The sequence below is a fragment of the Xiphophorus maculatus genome, chromosome 21 (assembly GCF_002775205.1).
Source record: "Xiphophorus maculatus strain JP 163 A chromosome 21, X_maculatus-5.0-male, whole genome shotgun sequence".
Taxonomy (NCBI): domain Eukaryota; kingdom Metazoa; phylum Chordata; class Actinopteri; order Cyprinodontiformes; family Poeciliidae; genus Xiphophorus; species Xiphophorus maculatus.
The window spans coordinates 25970254-25988800 of NC_036463.1; the positions used below are offsets into that span (position 1 = coordinate 25970254).

Below are 18547 nucleotides of genomic sequence, written 5' to 3' on the forward strand. Positions count from 1 at the left end.
GAAATTTAAAAAGTAGCTAGAAAAACAAACTCCAAAATTTGGAAATTTTGAGATTAATCTAATAAATTTTCTAGAAAAAATAAGAAAATTTCTGAGAATAATCCCAAATTATGAGATTTCTCTAGCAATGTTTCTAACTCAGAAGTTTTTTTGTAGAAAATATGTGATTGATCTCAAATTTAAGATTTTTTTTCTAGCAATTTTTGAAATTTTAATTTTTCTGTTCTAGAGAATTTCTGATACTAATCTCAAAATGTATGTTCTTTAAAAGCAAATTTTCGACTTTTCAAAAATAAACAATTTCCTTGTTTCGTCTAGAAAAATTTCTCAAAATCTCGGATTTTTCTCCAGCAAATTTTTGACTTTTCCAGCTCAGAAATTTAGAAGTTTTTTGTAGAAAATGTATCTGTATAATTTGAGATTTATCTCAAAATTTGAATTTTTTTCTAGAAAATTTCCTCTTCCTTTTAGTTTTTTTGGCTGTAATCTGCTGTGGTAAAAATTTGATTGTAGTTAATAATTTTGCTACATTAAAGATGTAATTATGTTTAATATCTTCCTCTGTTTTCAGCCTGCTGATGTTAATGACTGGCTGAAAAGGCTCTGCTGTTGGTTGAAGCCTTTTAAAGGTCATGAATGTGGTTTTTCTGTGACCCGTGTTGCTGCTGCAGAAAACATTTCAGTCTCTGTGTTTCTCACACATTTCCCCTGTGGGCGTTTAAACATAAACAAAGGAACTATTTTGGGGGGAATTTGGACCTTCAAGGGATTTATTACGGTACGATTCGGTCACTGTTTGTTTCTGAAGGACAAAGGCTCAGAGTTTGGTGATTTGGGTCCAAACAGAATCAGAAACAGAAAGGAGGGAAGGAAGCTGATTCTTAGATTTCTGAATGAGGAAACATGTTCAGAATGGGGGTGTACTAACTTTCTGGCATGTGGGCCAAAATCAAAAGACCAAAACAATGGAAACTAAAATAATCAAATATTGATGCATTGTGATTTTTTGAATCTCTTACACTGAGGATGTAATGTTTTATTTAAACAAGTGTGTAGCAGGAAATGTTCTCAGAACGTCTGGGTACCTAAAGCAGTTTTTAAATTCTTTAAATCTGTGGGAGTTTTTCTGTCATTTCCGTGACGTTGGGCCGATTATAATCCGGTTTCTGGGCTGGAAGTGAAGCGTGAGGCTGACGGCTTTGCTCCGACACCTGAGCCTCGTTTGATCGAATCATTTGCTCCACGTCCCGCAGCATGACCCGCCCCCGCCAGCTCCCGACTCTGGGTCAAAATCTGGCATAATCTCTCATTTTTGACTTATTTTATTCCCAAGAAGTGAAATATTCCTGTAATCTGCCTTCATGGCTACGTTTTCTTTAGACTTGACCGTTATCCAAGATCTGCATTAATTTTACTCTTAATTTGTCCCAGTCTGTTAGACAAACGATGCTTCATGCTGTCAGGTGCAGAGAATGAGAGCAAAACGCCAAAGTCCAAAGAAAAACATTAAAACCATTAAAACCTCTGGCTGCTAAACTACCAAACAAATCTGGCTGCTTGGAGGGACGACTTTAAAAAATGTTTTTTGTGTTTTATGTTCATTTGTCAGCAAACTACAACATTTCTGAAGTTATTCTCTAAAACATCGACTCCTCTATAAGTAGCTCTGGAAATGACTCTTCCTGGCTTCACTGATGTTTTTGGGGCATAAAAAGATAAAAATGAACCTTCAGATGATCAGAGAGGCTAAAAAATGGAGGAGGCTTTTCATCATGGCAGCCTGAATATTTAACGAGAATCTGGGAGGCCTTCCTGTTGCTTCGGTTCGTTAGCGGCTCGTTAGCTTGACTCGTTAGCGGCTCGTTAGCGGTTCAAAAGTGAAACTAAAACAGGAAATGTTTTTCTCAGAGAATGCCAATTGAAACATTCAGGTCTGGTAGTTTGTCCCTTTAGCTCTGGTAGTTTGTCTCTTAAGCTCTGGTAGTTTGTCTCTTCAGCTCTGGTAGTTTGTCTCTTAAGCTCTGGTAGTTTTTCTCTTTATCTCTGGTAGTTTGTCTCTTCAGCTCTGGTAGTTTGTCTCTTCAGCTCTGGTAGTTTGTCTCTTCAGCTCTGGTAGTTTGTCTCTTAAGCTCTGGTAGTTTTCTCTTAAGCTCTGGTAGTTTTTCTCTTTATCTCTGGTAGTTTGTCTCTTTATCTCTGGTAGTTTGTCTCTTCAGCTCTGGTAGTTTGTCTCTTCAGCTCTGGTAGTTTGTCTCTTAAGCTCTGGTAGTTTTCTCTTTATCTCTGGTAGTTTGTCTCTTTATCTCTGGTAGTTTGTCTCTTCAGCTCTGGTAGTTTGTCTCTTAAGCTCTGGTAGTTTGTCTCTTTAGCTCTGGTAGTTTGTCTCTTTAGCTCTGGTAGTTTGTCTCTTTAGCTCTGGTAGTTTGTCTCTTAAGCTCTGGTAGTTTTTCTCTTTATCTCTGGTAGTTTGTCTCTTCAGCTCTGGTAGTTTGTCCCCAGCGGTGGATCGGTTCCATCAGAACCGGAGGATCTGAATCCTCTCTGCTCTGATTCAGGATCTTTTTGTCCAAAGTCTTGAATTATTGATGAAGATCTTCATCGCTCCTCCTCATCCATTCTTAATGATCCCTCGTTCGCCCTCACATCCGCCTCTCTCTCTCTCCTCGTTCTTCCTCCCACATCTTCCGTCTTCCTCCGTCTCTTTCATAAGAAGCAGAAATTATTCCTTTACGTCGTTTTTCTCCGACTCGGTGGAAACTTCAGTTAAAGTGAAAACGTGGGAGTTTATCTGAACAGCGTCGGTAGTTTGATGCTGTAAGATGAAAACATTTAACTTTCAAACCTTTATTAGCTGTGAACCCGTTTATTTTCTCTTCTCTCCTTTAATGTTTAAGTTTGAACCAGAGAATCATATTTTCTTCTTTTACTTCCTGGAGAATAAATTATTCCTGAATTTTCAGCTAATACAGTAATATTAGACAATATGGAAATAAAAGGTTAGAAATCCTGCACATCCTTTTCTGTAGTTAATGATGAGAAAATAAAATCCAGTGTAAAAACATAAATTTGTCATTTTTCACATGTGCAGTTTTTTTTTCACATGTGCCGACAAAAGGCTGGATCGAGGGCTGACTCAGCGGATCGCAGAATCAGGCCGTCTGCAAGTCATTTAGCACCAAACAGATAAAAATGTTTATATTTGTGATTAAAAGATCAACAGAGCAGCAATGAAGCTAAAACTGTACAAAAATATAAACATTTTACATTTAAGATGCAAAAATTTAAAGCTTTCATGTCTGAAGGATTTTTCATCTTTTATAAATGTTTATTTTCTTGTTTAAAACATGAATTTAATTGTTTTATTTTCATCTTTTAATGAATTTCTAATATTTTACAAGAGAAACTTAAACAGTTAAATGAAAAACCTGCAGAATGTGACCATTTTTTATCCGATTAATTGTGAAAATAATCAATAGAATAATTGATTACTGAAGTAATCTTTAGCTGGAGACCGAACTGCAGCTGAGCAATAATGGAAATTTATTTTGTAGATTTTTTTTTAGCCAAAGATTTTACGGAAAACTTTAAAAAGCGTAAAAAAAAAAATCTAGAATGATTAGATGAACGCAGCAAAAACACAAAATCTCACCAAGTATTTCTGTTTCTAGTGCAAATATTTCAGTTCACTTAAAATAACACAAAACTAACTTATAAGTAACTTTTCAGCAAAATATAGGAGCTTATTTCAAGTCAGTAATTTATATTTATTTAATATTGATTTTAATGAGTCCTGGTTCATCTGGCAGATTATTTAAATTATATGAAGACATTTTTCACGTTTTAAAGGAAATAATCTGCCAGTGGAACAAATAATTTATCTTATATATTAAGGAAAAGAAGCGTCTATATCTTGCTGAAATGTAACTTATAAGTTGGTTTCATCTTGTTTTGTGTTTTGAGATACTTGGACTAAAAACAAAACAAAAAAATTGTTTGGTAACATTTCTGTTTTTGCAGAAATCAAACAATTTTAGCTTCGTTGAAGCTTTTTTACATTTTTCATAGAATTGCTGGCTTGTTTTCTCTAAAATGAAATGATTTGTAACTAGAAAAGTTGCTTGTAAATCAGTTTTGTTTTTATTTTAAACGTACTGAATTATTTGCAGTGGAAACTAAAAATACTTTGTAAAATTTGTTATTTTTTGCAGTGTAGTACCAGAAAATAAAGTAAAACTAGTTTAAATCTTGAGTAAAGTTTATTGTAGATGTTTTGTGTATTTCAATAGAAATATTTGGAAATCTGCTCCTGTAGGTGGCGCTCTTCTTCTTCTTTGTTTCCAACTAGCAGCTCAGATATTTAGCTCTCATTTAGCAGCGGACGATTTTATTAAGCTCAGAGTTCCCCTGCTTTGACTCACCGCTCTGTGTGTGTGTGTGTGTGTGGGTGTGTGTGTGTGTGTGTGTGTGTGTGTGTTATCTGAACCCCCGTCCTGACACATCCTGAGCGTTTGTGTGTCTGTCAGTGCGGTGACCATCCGGCCCGTTAATTTGATTGCGTAACGGGCTTAGAGGGCGCAGATTGTCTGGAATGGAATCCATGATCGCTGCTGCCATGGAGAAGCTGCGCAACACACACACACACACACACACACACACGCACACACACACACACACCACACACACACACACACATCGACGTTTTGGTTGATGCTTTGACCCGCTGACAGTCAAACTGTGAACAACAGTGGAAAAAGCTTTTGGAGTTGAAGCTTCAGCAGCGTAAACAGAGAGTTGGAGGATAAACATCATCATCCTCATCCTCTTCATCGTCGGTGTGTTTGGGATTATTGCTCGAGTCGCGGCCGCGTCTATTTTTATTACCGGAGTTAATAAGGATGTGAATGTGGTGTCGGCTTCCTGTCCTCTTGTTCCTGGCAGGTGAATAAAGTTCAGCGCTCAAACTTCTCCGGACGCTTCGTTCATTTATTTTATTTTTTAATTTGCGTCCCCGATTAGTGATAAACCTTTTTCACTTCCGATACCGATATCTGTGGCTCCGATACGGCTCGGCGATAAAGTTTTATCATGATATTCTGTGCTAATAAGTGATGTTAATAACTATTTATTACATTTTTTAAAGTCTAATCGCTCAATTAACGATTAATCAGATAAAATGTCATGTTCAAATTTTTCATTCAACCTCGTAATGAATATTGCAAATATATCTAGAAAATGCAAATAAAAAATAATGACAATAAAAAGAAAATTAACATTATTGCTTAAACTGCAATAAAATAACATTCCTGAATCGGGTGAAGCTAAAACCGCCACTGGAGGAGATTTTACTAAAACGTTTTTACAGAAAGAGAAGTTTTTTTTATCGTAAATTTAAAATGTATTTTATATACATTTATTTATATAATGTAAATAAATGCCTATAATGTCTAGTTTAAGCTTAATTTATAAACTCTGTCAGGTATTTAAAGGATGTTTATAAATCCTGACAGTTTTAAAAACATAATTTTTAAAATAATTGATGAATTTCAGACGTTATTACAGATATTATACAACCAGAGGGAACAAAGAAACAGGAAGACGTTGTTATTTAACTGGTTGGTTACATAACAGGTTTTAGAGAACCAGCAGTTTCCCTCCCAGTCCGCGGTCTGAGTCCCACTGGTTCCAGTGGAAACCAGTTCACAGGGAGCCGAGGCGACAACAGGTGGAGGTAATCCAAGAAACGTCAGGCGGACCGTCGGCAGCATTGTGTACATTGTGTTTGGGAGAGACGGGCGCTGACAGGTGGAGGATTTCCTGCCTGCGGGGTCAAAGGTCGCGGCGGTGGGGGGGCTGCATTGTGTTTCTGCTGTAGGGGATCAGCTGGGAGTTTTAAACATGTTTGAGTTCCTGGGTTTGCGTCAGCGTTTGGATTTATTCGTCTGCTTCACCGGAGCTGGAAAAATAAAATATTTAATTTTAGTTTATAAAGTTATTAAAAATTTAACATGTTATTTTATTAAGTGTGCGTCTAAAAAACAGATTTTATTTAAATTCTCTGGTTTTCTTGACAAGAAACCAAAAGTATCTGCAATTTTTATTTATCTATATTTTAGTATGTCTGAATAATTAATGAGTTTTGACAGCAGTGAAACATTTTTATTTGTGTAATTTTACATCTTTATATAGCAGCTCTTTTACCGCTTTTAAAACCAGATGGTTCCTTTCATTAACAGCTGTATAATATTTATTATAATATGAAATTTGTCCACTTGATTATCAAAAATATAAAGTTTTGAAGATGGATGTTAATTAATATTTGATAGATTCTGTTTAGGAATTTTATTTATGATTTTTGGTCATTTTGTTTTCTAGATATTTAAAAGATGTTCCAGTGTTGAGTCCAACTTGCATCATTTTGCCATTATCAATATATTAATGGTGTTAAAACAACAATATTATTGTTTATCACAATAATTAATCATCCAGTAAATTATGACAGGCATACTGTCAGATTCTTCACTTCCACCTGAAATCAAGAACCAGATGTTTAAAAAAGACAGGAAAATAGTCCCAAACCAGTTTAAATGAACTTTACCAGTTTGCCAACTGGAGCAGTTGAATATTCAGCCACAAGCTAGAAGACGTGGGTTAGTTTGTGGTTTTGGACCGGTGAGGAGCGTAAAAACGGTGCGTTTGCCTAGTCAAAGCCCGGTTCGTTTGGGGAAGTGTGAATGCTAATTGAACTCTGGTCTGCTTACGAACCTCGGTCTGGGTTCGGTTGAAGTGAACTCTGGTTTGGTCTGAATGCATATGTGAACGCCAAGCAGACCAGAGAGCGCTCCAGAAGCAGGAAGTGGACCGAAGCGCAGGGCATTCTGGGTAAATTCAACCAAAACAAACATACTAGCCTAGCAATAGCTGGAGAAATGTCTCTTTGTTGTTAGTCAATGTTTTAGTTTCTATCTGGTGAAGAAGGAAGTTGCTCTTAGAGGTTTCTGTGTTGTTTCCTTCAGTGGTTCTTGGTGCAGCGCCCCCACAGGCCAGGAGGGGAACAGGTTGGTTTGACTCAGAGAACCACAGCAGCTGGAGGTGGAGCAGATGATGGAGTTTTAATCTCCAATCATATCAGTTTTATGTGACAATCAGGTGTGAAAACCCAAAAAACAAACCAGCTGTTTTTCTCTTTATTTATCTTGATTCTTTTTAGTAACTCTGGTCATACCAGTATTTGGTTCTTTCTTTAATCTGTGAATTAGAAGAAGCTTTAGAGTTCAAACAGTCGGCTTGTTTATTTTTTATATGTAAATAAGAGATTGAAACTTCCTTCTAATCATAGATAGCCACCTTCCCATGTTGGGGTATTTGCGGTGCTGATGGGGAATTTGCAGTGGGAGTTGTGCTCTTCGTGGTGTTTGGTGATTGGTCAGCGGCAGCGGGGATCTCCAGGACATCTGCTGGAAACTCTGGGTGGAAGGTTACAGCTGCAGTCCTGACAACAGCCGGAGACCTCGCTCGGCTCAGACAGGGATCCCGCCGTGACGCACCATGACCGGCTGCTCCGCCTGCGCCGCCAGCGCCGCCGCCGGCCTGGTCAGAGCGCTCAGGCGGCTGAAGTCCCTCCGCCGGCTCCTGCTCTCCTCCGGGTCGGACAGCGGCGTCGGCTGCTGGGAGAAACCCGGGCTGGAGAAACTGAAAGCTTTAGAGTGTTGTGGACCAGAATCCCTGAGTGAGGCTGTGAGTAATCCTGCGATTTAACGCTAACAGATGTTTGTTTTTATACGTTTCTCAGAAAATGGTGGAATGGTTTAAGCTGCAAAAACTCCTTACCAAATGGTTTTAGTGCAAACATCTCAGTACAAGACAAAACTAACTCATATGTAACTTTTCAGCAAGATGTATAGGAGCTTGTTTGAAGTCAATAATTTATTAATATTGATGAAAAAGTTCTAGTTCCATTTTCAGATAAAAACAATTTCCCCAGGATTAAAGTGAAATAATCTGCCAGAACTTTTAAAACTTTATCAAGGAATTATTGACTCAAAACAAGCTTCCTAGAAGAAAACAACCCAGATAAAAATGTTTAATCTGATTAATTTTAGTTAATGTCATAAACTGATTTATCTTCACTAATATTCTGTTAGATTATTTCTGTTGTTTGGCTTCATGTTTGCAGAATAAACCTTTACAACTTGTGATTACCTGTAACAAAAGGTAAATAATCTGACTGCAAACACGGTGAATAAACGGATAATTAATAATCTGGAAACAGGAATTTCCTTCTTATCCTACAGAACGCAGCAGCTCTTTCTGTAACCTCTAGTTCTTGTTGTTTTCTTTACATGTTAAATAGTATTTAGTGTTTCTGTTGTTGGTGATATTTCCCGGTTTGTTGCAGAAACGTCGTTATCTCTGTTTGCTCAGAGGATAAAAATCGGCTCACGGTTTGTGTTGATTTAATATTATTGCTCCGTAATGTTTCCACTGGGGATTTTTGCTCAGCTGATTGAATTTGCTCACATGGCCTCTTAATTATAATTATATTATCTCACAGTGAACAGATGTGAAGCCAACCTGTCAGAAATTATCACCTGAGTCACATAATAAAGGAAATATGGACTTTGACTCATCAGAACAAAGATAAAAACAGGAAATATTTTATTTATTTAAAACCATATTGGATTTTTAGGTTGCAGTTGGTAACAAACAGTGAAATTTAGTCGTTTAGTTGAATTTTCTGACTGATAAAGGAATTTCTTCTCCTTTGTTTTTCTTCATCGGGAATTCTCCAAGTTTCTGAGGCTTCAATTCGAGTTTTCCTTGGACTTCTGCAGTTTTTCACTGGTTTCCAGTGCAGGTCTGGGCGGCGTTCAGAGGAATGTTTTTGTTTTGGTTGTGAAGGAACATCTCTCTCACATATGAATCATTCAGGCATAAAAAGGCTCGTAAATTCAAGGGTTGGTCCAGTTGTGTGTTGAGGATGTTTAGGCTCTTTGTTCCTGTGAGTTAGTCACAAAAACACGAGGCGCCGTTTCTTTACAGGGTTTTTGAACCAAGAAGCATGAAGAACTATGGATTAAAACTACTTTAACTTGATTATCTTGAGCTGTTTTAGCTTATTTTATTTAGTTTAAGCTTAATTTATCGCAGTTTACTGTAGTAAACTTTGGTAATCCTGTCTTACTTGGTTTGTTTTTCTTATTTTAGCTCCAACAATATTTGTTTAAATTAAACAAACCTTGTCTTATTCTAGTATATTTGTGCTTAGTTTAGCTAATCTGAGGTTTTTAGTTAACCTAAGATTATCTATGCTTATCTTGTTTTAAGATTTGCCTGTAAAATCTTATTAATATATCTTTGTCTTGTATTTAATTTGTTGTATATTTTTATATTCTGTTAGTTAATTTTGCAGTTTATTTTATCCTTTTGCACCTTTTTATATCTGGGTTAATATTATTACATCATTTTATCTAATTTAGTAGCTTTGCTTGGCTAATCTTTTGGCTTAATTTAACTTAGCTTATTTTATCTCATCTTGTATTTTTATATGTAGGTTCATTTTTGAATATCTTTTCTTGGTTAATTTTATGTATTTGTGTTATTTAGTTTATTTTTTTGTCTTGTCTTGGCCGGTTTAATCAGGGCTTTCAGTTATTTGTGTTTTTAATTTTTTGCTCCAGTCCAGTTCTGCTTTATCTCACTGATCTCCTGCTGATTTATGAGAAATTTGATGTTGCCAGGTTTTTATTCATGATTCAGTGACTAAAGGGCAACTTTTCTATTTGTTTAACCAACAAAAAACTTTTTTACCTTTTTTTTCATAACTGTGACTCAGGATCCATCAGTCAGCAGAGGAGCTGGAAAAAATGGAAAAAATTAACTGCTGCCAGTTTTTGGTTTTGATTGCTTAATTTTTATCATTTTGCACCATAAATTTGCAGGTTAGATCCCGGTGTGGGCGGACGCAGGTGAGCCGTACCTGAGTCCGCTGTTTCGTGCAGTTTCTGCAGAAACAGGTGCAGGACTTTCAGTTTTTATTCCTGTAATCAGGAGGTGCTACATGAGCATCCTGTCACTTCGGCTCTGATCCTCCATCTGTGATCTGACTCACACACACACACACACACACACACACACACACACACACACACACACACACACACACACACACACACACACACACACACACACACACACACACACACACACACACACACGCACACACACGCACACACACACACACACACGCAACACAAAGCCATGATTTGAAATGTCAACATTCAGAAACCTGTCAGCCCTCCAAGCGCAGACAAACCGTCCAGAGTCTGTTTTTATCAGCTGCTGTGTGGTTCAGGTGCGCGGTCGGTTCAGTCGGAGCCGTGTTGCTTCTGAAGCTAATTACATGCAGCGCAAATTAAATGTTTAGCTGCATAATCTTTTTATGGAAACTGGAGCTGCTTTTGTCTGTGATGTCATGATTTTGGATGGAAATGTGTCATCCTATCCCAAATACAATGGAGAATAACATAAAAAATAATAATTTAGATCAGGACTGATTAATCAGTTATGTCAATAACCTACAAACCGGTTATTGAAATAATTGTCAACTGATTTAGCAATCGATTAATTGTTAGTTTTTCAGACAAAAAAGGTAATTTGCTGAAAGAGCAACACATTCAGAGCAATAATTAAGCCAAAACTGTACAGAAAATATAAACATTTTGCATTTAAGATAAAAAAAACTTTTGTCTGTAAATCTGTTCGACCCAAAACTCCTCAATCTGCAGTTTTAGCTTCACCTGGTTCAGATTGTTAAAAAAATCCTACTAAGCACCTTTTACTATTTAATTATTAATCAGTTAATCAAAAGGGTTGATATTCATATTACCAAGTGTTGATGTTCAGTCAAGCAGAAGGTTTTGACATGTTAGAAGTATTTTTTAGCTGCAGATGCTTCAAATGATCAAGAGTTCACTAAAACTCAGCAGAGTTCCAGCACGTTTGGTCAGCTTGTTTTACCGCTGTATGCACTGTACAATGGCTGCTGGAAAAGACAAGAGTTTTGTTGTTGCTTTACTTCTCCTTTTCAAAGATGTATGGTTGTGTAATTGCGCATCTGTTAGCTGCCATTTTCACATGGAGTTGAGTTGGGGGGCGTGGCTAGCAGCAGCTTATTTGGATTTAAAGTGACAGAGGTCATTCTGAAAGTAGACTAAAGTTTCATTATCAAAGAATGATTTTATGCAAAAAGTGTATTGAAAATGATTTGTATAGGCCACAGACGCATCCTAACCTGTTCAATGAAGCATAATTGGTCACTTTTAACAGTGGATTTGAGTTTGAATCTAATTTACCAGAGAAACTGGAGATTTCTGCTGCACAGCTTCCCGTTGGGGAACAAAAACCGCTAATGAAGAGATGAAGAGGTGCAAACAGGAAGGGAGAGGTGAGAACAGTTCAAATAAAGATAGGAGGAGAGAGAGGGAGGCGTTGTCTCAGGGAGAGAGAGAGAGAGGCAGCGCCGGCTCCGTCCTGCCGCCTCGCAGTCGACACTCGGAGCATGTTGGCGCCACAGAAGCTGAGACGTTTTCAGGACTGCAGGACCCAGAATCCACTGGGGCACCTGGCAGCTGGCAGGTCGCCCACCTGGGAGCTGCAGGTATGCAGATGAAGGGGATGCCGGTTTATTTACCTGTTTGGTTGGTGAGTTCAGGATCCTTAGCAGGAGTTGGAGGTTGTTCAGTGTTTCTGGACTGCAGCAGGTTTCAGGGCGTCTCCATGACAACCGGGATTTCCTGCTGTTTGGATGACGAACAGGCGGGAAACCTGTGACTCACATGAAACGGAGAGCAAAACATCTGATCGCTCCTGGATGTTTCTGCAGCTCAGGACGAAACCCTGGAGGGACGACGGCGCTCAGCCGCACCCTGCTGGGAATCCTCCAACGATGAAAAACGAGTTCAGAAATCGATCAGTAATGGCTCAGCTGCTAAATCACCTTTTATTGATCGGATACAACCTGCTCTGACCTTGTTGTTTGAGTGTTGCATGCAGATTTCAACACATCGGAACCAGGCTAAGTGGCACTGGTCCGATTTTGTTTGTTTGGTCATGTGACAGTGACGCAGTGTTGGATTGTGGGTAGTTTAATTGAAGTAGAGAAGCAACACGAACTGCGTTGTTATTTTTTATGGTGTCAAAATGTTTTATGTCTAATTAAGACCGAAACGATTAATCATGATCAATTGACTATTGAAATAATCGATTAATTGCTCGCAGTCGACACGCGGAGCAAGTTGGCGCCACAAAGCAAAAAAAACCAAAACCAAAAAAAAAAAACATTTTCCAAAAAGCAACATATTCTAAACTGTATTAAATTAAAACTACCAAAAATCTGATCATTTTGCATTTAAGATGGAAAATATGTTTTACTGGCAGGTGAAGAAAAAACAATCTCTTATTAATCACCTTTTGCAATCCAGTTACTAATCAATTAATCCAAACAATAATCCCAGTTCAGCCCTGCACCGTATTTATTATCATTTTAGTAAAAAGGTTTGAGATTTTCACATGTTGATGCTGGAAGTGATTAATTTCCTGCAGATTCTTCATTTAATACAAATGATTAAAAGTTCACTAAAGGAATAATGTTACTGAGTTTTAGGAAATGTTTATTTTCTTACTTTTTCAAGTAATATATTGATAATAGAATAATAATTCTCCCTCTCAAATATCGCTAAACTGTCATTTTGTAAAGAAAACATAACACTGCAACTGGAAGATTTTTTAAATATCCAAAATAAAACACAACAACCAAAAACAATAAATAAAAATCTGCATACAACCTAAACAGTAAATAAAATGGATTATAATGTCTCTGTAAACAAAATTAATTTTAATTTATCATGCAGTCAGGCTTATCCAACATTTATACAGATATATAAAATATAAATCAGTAAATATTGCTATATAACACCAGTAAATATATTGGTTTGGGTCTACATTTTGAAATCGGTGCATCCGGCTGATGTTTTGTGTTTACAGTAAAATCGTTGCACATTAATTTTAATGTGAAGCACTCAGCAGGCAGTACGAGGAAACGCATGAAGGCGTCAATGGGAATCCATCAACCTGGACTGGGAACAACAGAATCCTCCTTTTGTTTGATTCAAAGTTTAACCTGGAAATAGAGAAGAGAAAAATGTAAAAAATAAGTTTAATGGTAAGAGTTCTGGTCTGGATGAGGAAATTAATGGAGATAGTTTGTTTGTTGGTTGAACAAATTCACATTTTAAGTGAAAATAAACGTTATTATTGTGTAGGTTAAGCTGAATTAAACTGGATCAGTTTAAAAATTAACACATCAGGATGACTTTGGTTGGAAAATAAGGAAATAATTTACATAACAGATAATTTATTCCTGCCAGGCGGAGCAGCAGCCAATAAAATGATTTTATTCTAATTCAGTTTCCAGGCTTTGGGGGATTTACTTCAAAATTAACATTTTTCCAAGGGACTGTAAATAGAGTTAGGGGAAGAAATAAATGTTTAATAAAAATGGAGGAAATGAGTGAATAATGGAAAAAGGAAGGAAAAAAGTGGAGGAGTTAGAGAAAGTTTAAATGAAGGAGAAAAGAAGGAAGAGATGCTTATTGTGGTAATTTCCTGCTTCCACCAAATGAAAACATGATATTTGAGGTTAGAATATCACATCAGACCAATAAAATGTTTTAATCCATATATGTGGACATCTGGTCAAAGGCTTTTGTTTTTCAAAATGTGCATTTATTCTAATTTATTCTAAATATGACCGTAGTGGAAGGAAATGACACGAGAGAAGGTGAAGAAAGAACAGAAAGGAAAATATGTCACACAGAGTATTTTTAATCATTTTCCAGGAATGGAAACGTGTTTGTTGTTAAACTTTTCCTGCATCTTCTGCTGAGTAAAACTCTAAAAATAAAGTTCGACATGACGATGGTGGTGTTTGTGCTGCAGGATGACGTTCCCATCAAAGAGATCAGCATCACCCACCATGTGAAGGAGGGGTCGGAGAAGGCCGACCCGCGCCAGTTCGAGCTCCGGAAAGTTCTGGGTCAGGGTTCGTTTGGGAAGGTGAGTCGGTTCCGGTACCAAACTTCGGCAGAGTCTGGATGTCGTCATCTTTCTGAATGAACTCGCCTCCGGTCTGCAGGTGTTTCTGGTGAGGAAGGTCACAGGACCGGACGCAGGTCAGCTCTACGCCATGAAGGTCCTGAAGAAAGCCACGCTGAAAGGTAAACACACCTGGCTGCACCTTTGTTCCTCCTGAAAACTGAAAATCTGTTGTTTTGGTTTGGATTCAGTCCGACAATCTCTGTCCTGCTGCTACCAGATCACAGAAACTCCCACGGTGTATTTTGGTAAACGATAAAGAAAAAATGTTCGTCCACAGAAAATGGTGTAGTAAGTCCGCCGGGCCAGTCGGTGGCGCCGCAGCACTGTAAGAGAATGACAACAAGAACACAGAACTGCAGCGTTGCCAGATTGGGTGGATGAGGATCATTAGAGATAGAAAAAAACACCTAATAAAATTTCGAGATTAATCTCAGAAATTTTCTAGAAAAGACAAAATATTTCTGATCTCCAAAAGTCACAAATTTTCTAGAAAAAAAACTCATACACTTTGAGATTAATCAGAAATGTTCTAGAAAAACTTTTAATTTCTGAGTTTAAAAAGTCCAACATTTGCTTGAAAAACTCAGATATTTTGATATTAAGAAGCTTTTTAGAAAAAACATGAACATTTCTGAATTTTGAAATTTTTTCTTAGTTTCAAAAGTGAAAGAAATTGGGGCGTGGCGTAGCGGTTAGCGCGACCCATATTTGGAGGCCTTGAGTCCTCGACGCGGCTGTCGCGGGTTCGACTCCCGGACCCGACGATATTTGCCGCATGTCTTCCCCCCTCTCCTTCCCCGTTTCCTGTCAGCCTGCTGTCATATCAGGGACACTAGAGCCACAAAAGACCCTGGAGGGGTAAAAAAAAATAAGTGAAAGAAATTGACTTTTGAAACTCGGCTCAGAAAATTGATTCAAAAGAACGCTCCAAAACCAGGAAGTAGACTACAACGCAGGGCATTCTGGGTAAATAGAACCAAAACAAACATGCTCCACTAGCGCTAGCAGGAGAAATGGCTAGCCAGATGTTGGACCGTTAACAGTTCTAGTAAATTGTATTTGAGTTTAAAGTTGTTGTTTTTTATGGGGCGTAAATACCGTCTGTAATCTGGATTATACGTCTGTTATATGGATTACAGACGTATAAATACATACAGACTCACGGTGAGTCTGTTTTACTGAAGCTAGTTTAGTTTCTCTCTGTGAAAACGACAGAAACGTGTTTCTTCTTCTGTGGATTGTCGGACGTCATCTCCCAAAATGGACTTTCACACTTTCTCATGAGACGGACGAAAAAAGCAGGAGGGAGAAATAAACCCCCGAAAGGAGGCTGATCTCCAACCAAACACCATCTGCTGCTGCAGACGAGTCTGCTTCATCCCGAGTCATCTTCATCACCGTGTCCTCCTCCTCCTCCTCTCCGGAGCTCAGTCAAGCGGCGCTGCTGCACCTTTAATCTGGAGGTTTCTGTGTTTTCCAGTTCGTGACCGGGTCAGAACCAAGATGGAGAGGGACATCCTGGTGGAGGTCAACCACCCCTTCATCGTCAAGCTGCATTACGGTGAGTCGGCCAATCAGAGAGCTCCGTGACTCGCCGATCAGCCAATCAGAGAGCAGTTTGGGTCTCATCCGTGTCGTCTGCAGCGTTTCAGACGGAGGGGAAGCTTTACCTCATCCTGGACTTCCTGAGAGGAGGAGACCTGTTCACCCGCCTCTCCAAGGAGGTAAACGCTCAGCATGGCTTAAAAACTAAGTACACCCTCAGCAGGGAGACGCTGTAGGAAAAACTAAGTACATCCATGATCCAGCAGTTTGTAGCGATAGTGTTTAAAACATGAGATCTGATCCACTCTTCAGCTTTTAAGCGCTCTGAAGGTCTGGACTTTGACTAGACCAGGGGTTTGCAACCATTTTCACACTCAGGTCAGCCAAATAAAAGTCGTTAAGAGCTTATAATTTTATAATGTCTTATAATTTTAGATGAACATCTACCAGAAATTTGTTGACGTTTTATTTCTATTTTTTTGGATTTAAAATAGCTAAAAATAAAATTTATAATAGAAATTAGATTTTTTTTCTGCAGGATAGATAGAGATTACGTAAACAATAGAAAAGCACAGATTCTAAAAACAAATTACTGGTAATTTTAGTGTAATTTTTTGTGGAAATTTATTGCAAATATTGTAGGAATAAACTGGAAAAGTGATTAAACCCTGAGATGGTTCAATTTAAATTTTTTTGCTTTTTTATTATTTTTTGTCAAAGTTATTAAAGGTGCAGTATTTTGTGTTTTCCAGTCACATTGTATTATTTTCTAGCACAACTATGTTAACTTTTTATATCAAATATTACCTAAAATAAATTTTACTTCGTTTTGTGAAGCCTTGAAATTGGGCCTCTGTCTCTTTAAGAAGCTCCGCCTCCACGTCATCCCAACATGGCCCCTTTATTAACCCTTTAACAACTTTTTACCAGCGTTGCTCTGAGCAGCAGAGCTCAGCTGATCCTCCAGATGTTTGCTAATTGCTGCTGGCTAGTCTGAAGGAGTTGAGTGGGGGAGGAGCTGCATCAGCTCGATGGTTTTTGGGTTTTCAATGTTTCCTCAGAGGAGAATGAAGTTTCTCCAGGATCTGACCTCTGACCTCTGAGGTTTGAGCCGTTTCTCTGCTGCAGGTCATGTTCACCGAGGAGGACGTGAAGTTCTACCTGGCGGAGCTCGCTCTGGCCCTCGACCACCTTCACGGCCTCGGCATCATTTACAGAGACCTGAAGCCTGAAAAGTGGGTACACACACACACACACACACACACACACACACACACACACACACACACACACACCTGCACTCAACTTACTTAGGGAAATAAAAACCTTCACAAAATTATTACAAACTAATTTTCTGCAGAAAGCAGAAAACCGTTGGTTCGGTTTTTACAGACACTGATTTTTGATTAAAATCTGTAATTTTAATCTGCAAGATCTGTAATTAATTCATTAATTAATCACATTTTAATACTACATATTGATAAAATATGTTTTAAGTTGCTAACATTATTAATTTAATAATTAAATTATTACATTTAGAAATTTTGTAATTGTTAAATTGCTAAATCTTTAGCAGTTTAATATTATCGATAATATAGTCTTATGTTTTCTAAATTTAATAATTTAGCAATTTTCGTTTAATTTTAAAGTTGATTAAACTTTGACAATGTGTTCTTTCATTGCTTTATTTGAAAATGATCTCAAATGAACAATATTATCCTTGATCGCGATATTTTCTGGGACAATTTATGGTCTAGTAAAGTTTGTTATCATAACAGGCCTGGTTGTGTCTTTTTATTGTGTAATTCTGGTTTTATAACCCTGATGGTTTAAAGCTCCTCTGTGTTTCCAGCATCCTGCTGGACGAGGCCGGACACATCAAGCTGACAGGTCGGTGCCTCTCTTCTGGCTCCATGTTGTTCCCCTGCTGCTGCCGATCCTCCGCTGACGTTTCCTCTCGTCCTCAGACTTCGGCCTGAGCAAAGAGTCGATAGACCACGAGAACAAGGCCTACTCCTTCTGCGGGACGGTGGAGTACATGGCGCCCGAGGTGGTGAACCGGCGGGGACACACGCACAGCGCCGACTGGTGGTCGTACGGCGTGCTGATGGTGAGGCGGAGAAACTGAGAAATAAGAGAGTAAAAATGTTGGACATGCATTTTAGATCTGAATCTGTTTAGATTTAGCTGAAAAATGAGGAAAAAAGCTTCTGTCTGATTTTAGCTTTACAGTTTAATACTTTTTAAACTCCAATCTAAATGATTATCTATTATTAATTTGCAGTCATTCCATAAAAGAAATCACAAGAGAACAAAAACAACAGATTCTACACCGTCGATTTTTATTTACCACATTAAACAATCTGGAAAGGGTTATAATGGATTTCTAAGTAATTTGAAGTTCATAACAGACAGAAATATTATTTATAAGAGGAAAACATTTCAGACAGAAGCAGATCTTCCTGTAAAACTCCAACGAGCTCAATTCCCCAACTAGCAGGTCAAAGGTCAAAGTAAAATTGGTGATCAAGGGTTGTACCCTTTCAAGGGAAGATATAAGTTTAGTTGAAGTTAGCGGTTTAGCATTTAGCATTAGCTTCCACTAATCTTCATTGTCTTTGTTCTGCATCGCATATGTTCACTCGATGTTTATCTACAGGGATGTAGAGATGAACTGATGTTAAAACACACAGACTTGTTGTTTTTTAGTTTTGCTCTCCTCTAAACCCTGAACTGGAGCAGAAGAATCTGATAACGACTCAAACCGCAACTTCCTGTCGAATATTCTTTGGTGCTTTTCTTCACTTTCAGTCTAAATGAGCAGAAAAGTAAAATAAAGCCACTTTAA

General features: G+C 37.9%; 1 protein-coding gene across 4 annotated transcripts in view; it reads left to right on the forward strand.

Annotated features, from left to right (window-relative positions):
• Positions 1-18547, forward strand: part of rps6ka3 (ribosomal protein S6 kinase A3) — a 43315-nt gene that overhangs the window by 18328 nt on the left and 6440 nt on the right. For 2 of the 4 annotated variants that reach the window (XM_023326195.1, XM_023326196.1), the window contains 7 exons: positions 13996-14112; positions 14192-14273; positions 15635-15715; positions 15799-15878; positions 16828-16934; positions 17552-17589; positions 17667-17809. In XM_023326195.1, coding sequence (XP_023181963.1) covers positions 13996-14112; positions 14192-14273; positions 15635-15715; positions 15799-15878; positions 16828-16934; positions 17552-17589; positions 17667-17809 — 648 coding nt within the window. Of the gene's footprint in view, positions 1-7292; positions 7735-13995; positions 14113-14191; positions 14274-15634; positions 15716-15798; positions 15879-16827; positions 16935-17551; positions 17590-17666; positions 17810-18547 lie in introns of those variants that run through there. The other 2 variants (XM_023326193.1, XM_023326194.1) reach the window with 2 other exon arrangements.